This window comes from Laccaria bicolor, genomic scaffold (genome assembly GCF_000143565.1).
Source record: "Laccaria bicolor S238N-H82 LACBIscaffold_5 genomic scaffold, whole genome shotgun sequence".
In the NCBI taxonomy this organism is placed as follows: domain Eukaryota; kingdom Fungi; phylum Basidiomycota; class Agaricomycetes; order Agaricales; family Hydnangiaceae; genus Laccaria; species Laccaria bicolor.
Window position 1 is genome coordinate 229332 of NW_001889876.1, and position 738 is coordinate 230069.

General features: G+C 43.0%; 1 protein-coding gene across 1 annotated transcript in view; it reads right to left on the reverse strand.

Moving 5' to 3' along the window:
- The window catches only part of LACBIDRAFT_323936 (uncharacterized protein), a gene marked incomplete at both ends in the record, with an annotated part of 723 nt that extends 621 nt beyond the window's left edge, over positions 1 to 102 (reverse strand). Inside the window, one exon of the mRNA XM_001877622.1 lies at positions 57 to 102. Coding sequence (XP_001877657.1) covers positions 57 to 102 — 46 coding nt within the window. The remainder of the gene's footprint in view (positions 1 to 56) is intronic.
- Positions 103 to 738: the final 636 nt, after the last annotated feature.

Sequence of the window (738 nt, forward strand, 5' to 3'; positions counted from 1 at the left end):
GAAGAACGGGGCTCCCTTATTACCGGGTAATGGCATGGTTCTGTGTGAAGACCGACCTGTAGGGGCCGGTTCTTCTATGCTTGAACTCGATGGGTCAGGCATGATTATTGGGTTTCTTCTGGCTTTTGAGTTCGAAGATTTTGGTTCAGATTGACGAACAGCTTTCGCAGGTCGACTAGGTATAGGTTTTGGAGGTACTTCTTTTCTTAACGGGTAACGTTGTACGACTGGCTCAGCAGCGCGTTTGGGTTTCCGTGTAGGAGGTAAGGGTACTTGTGGACCTTCTCTAGCTCTTTTAGATGTGGCTGTTTCTCTGATTTTTATGGCTGCCGTTGTAAACGACTTTTGATGCTAGTTCTTGGTATTAGAAACTAGGCTTGGTTTTTTATGGTCTTTGGTTGATTCAAACAGATGTTTAAATAATTTGAAAACCGCTTTCAAACAACTTTTTCAAGTACAATTGAAAAACAAAACAAATGAAAACCCTCGCGGTGGGCTCCAGATGAGAAGACCGTGGCACGCGGGAGTGAGAATAGTGTAATCGGATGCGCTGACAAGATGCGTGAACACCTAAACAACACACACACACAAACACCTTAAACACTTATCACCACAGGTACGTGCTCGGTACTTCGAGTTCGGGTTCGTACGGTAAACAGAATTACCACACTTGTTTTGTTAGAACTTAAGTAGAAGTTTGGGGAAACGTTTTTTGTATATTTTATATCACTTGTCTAA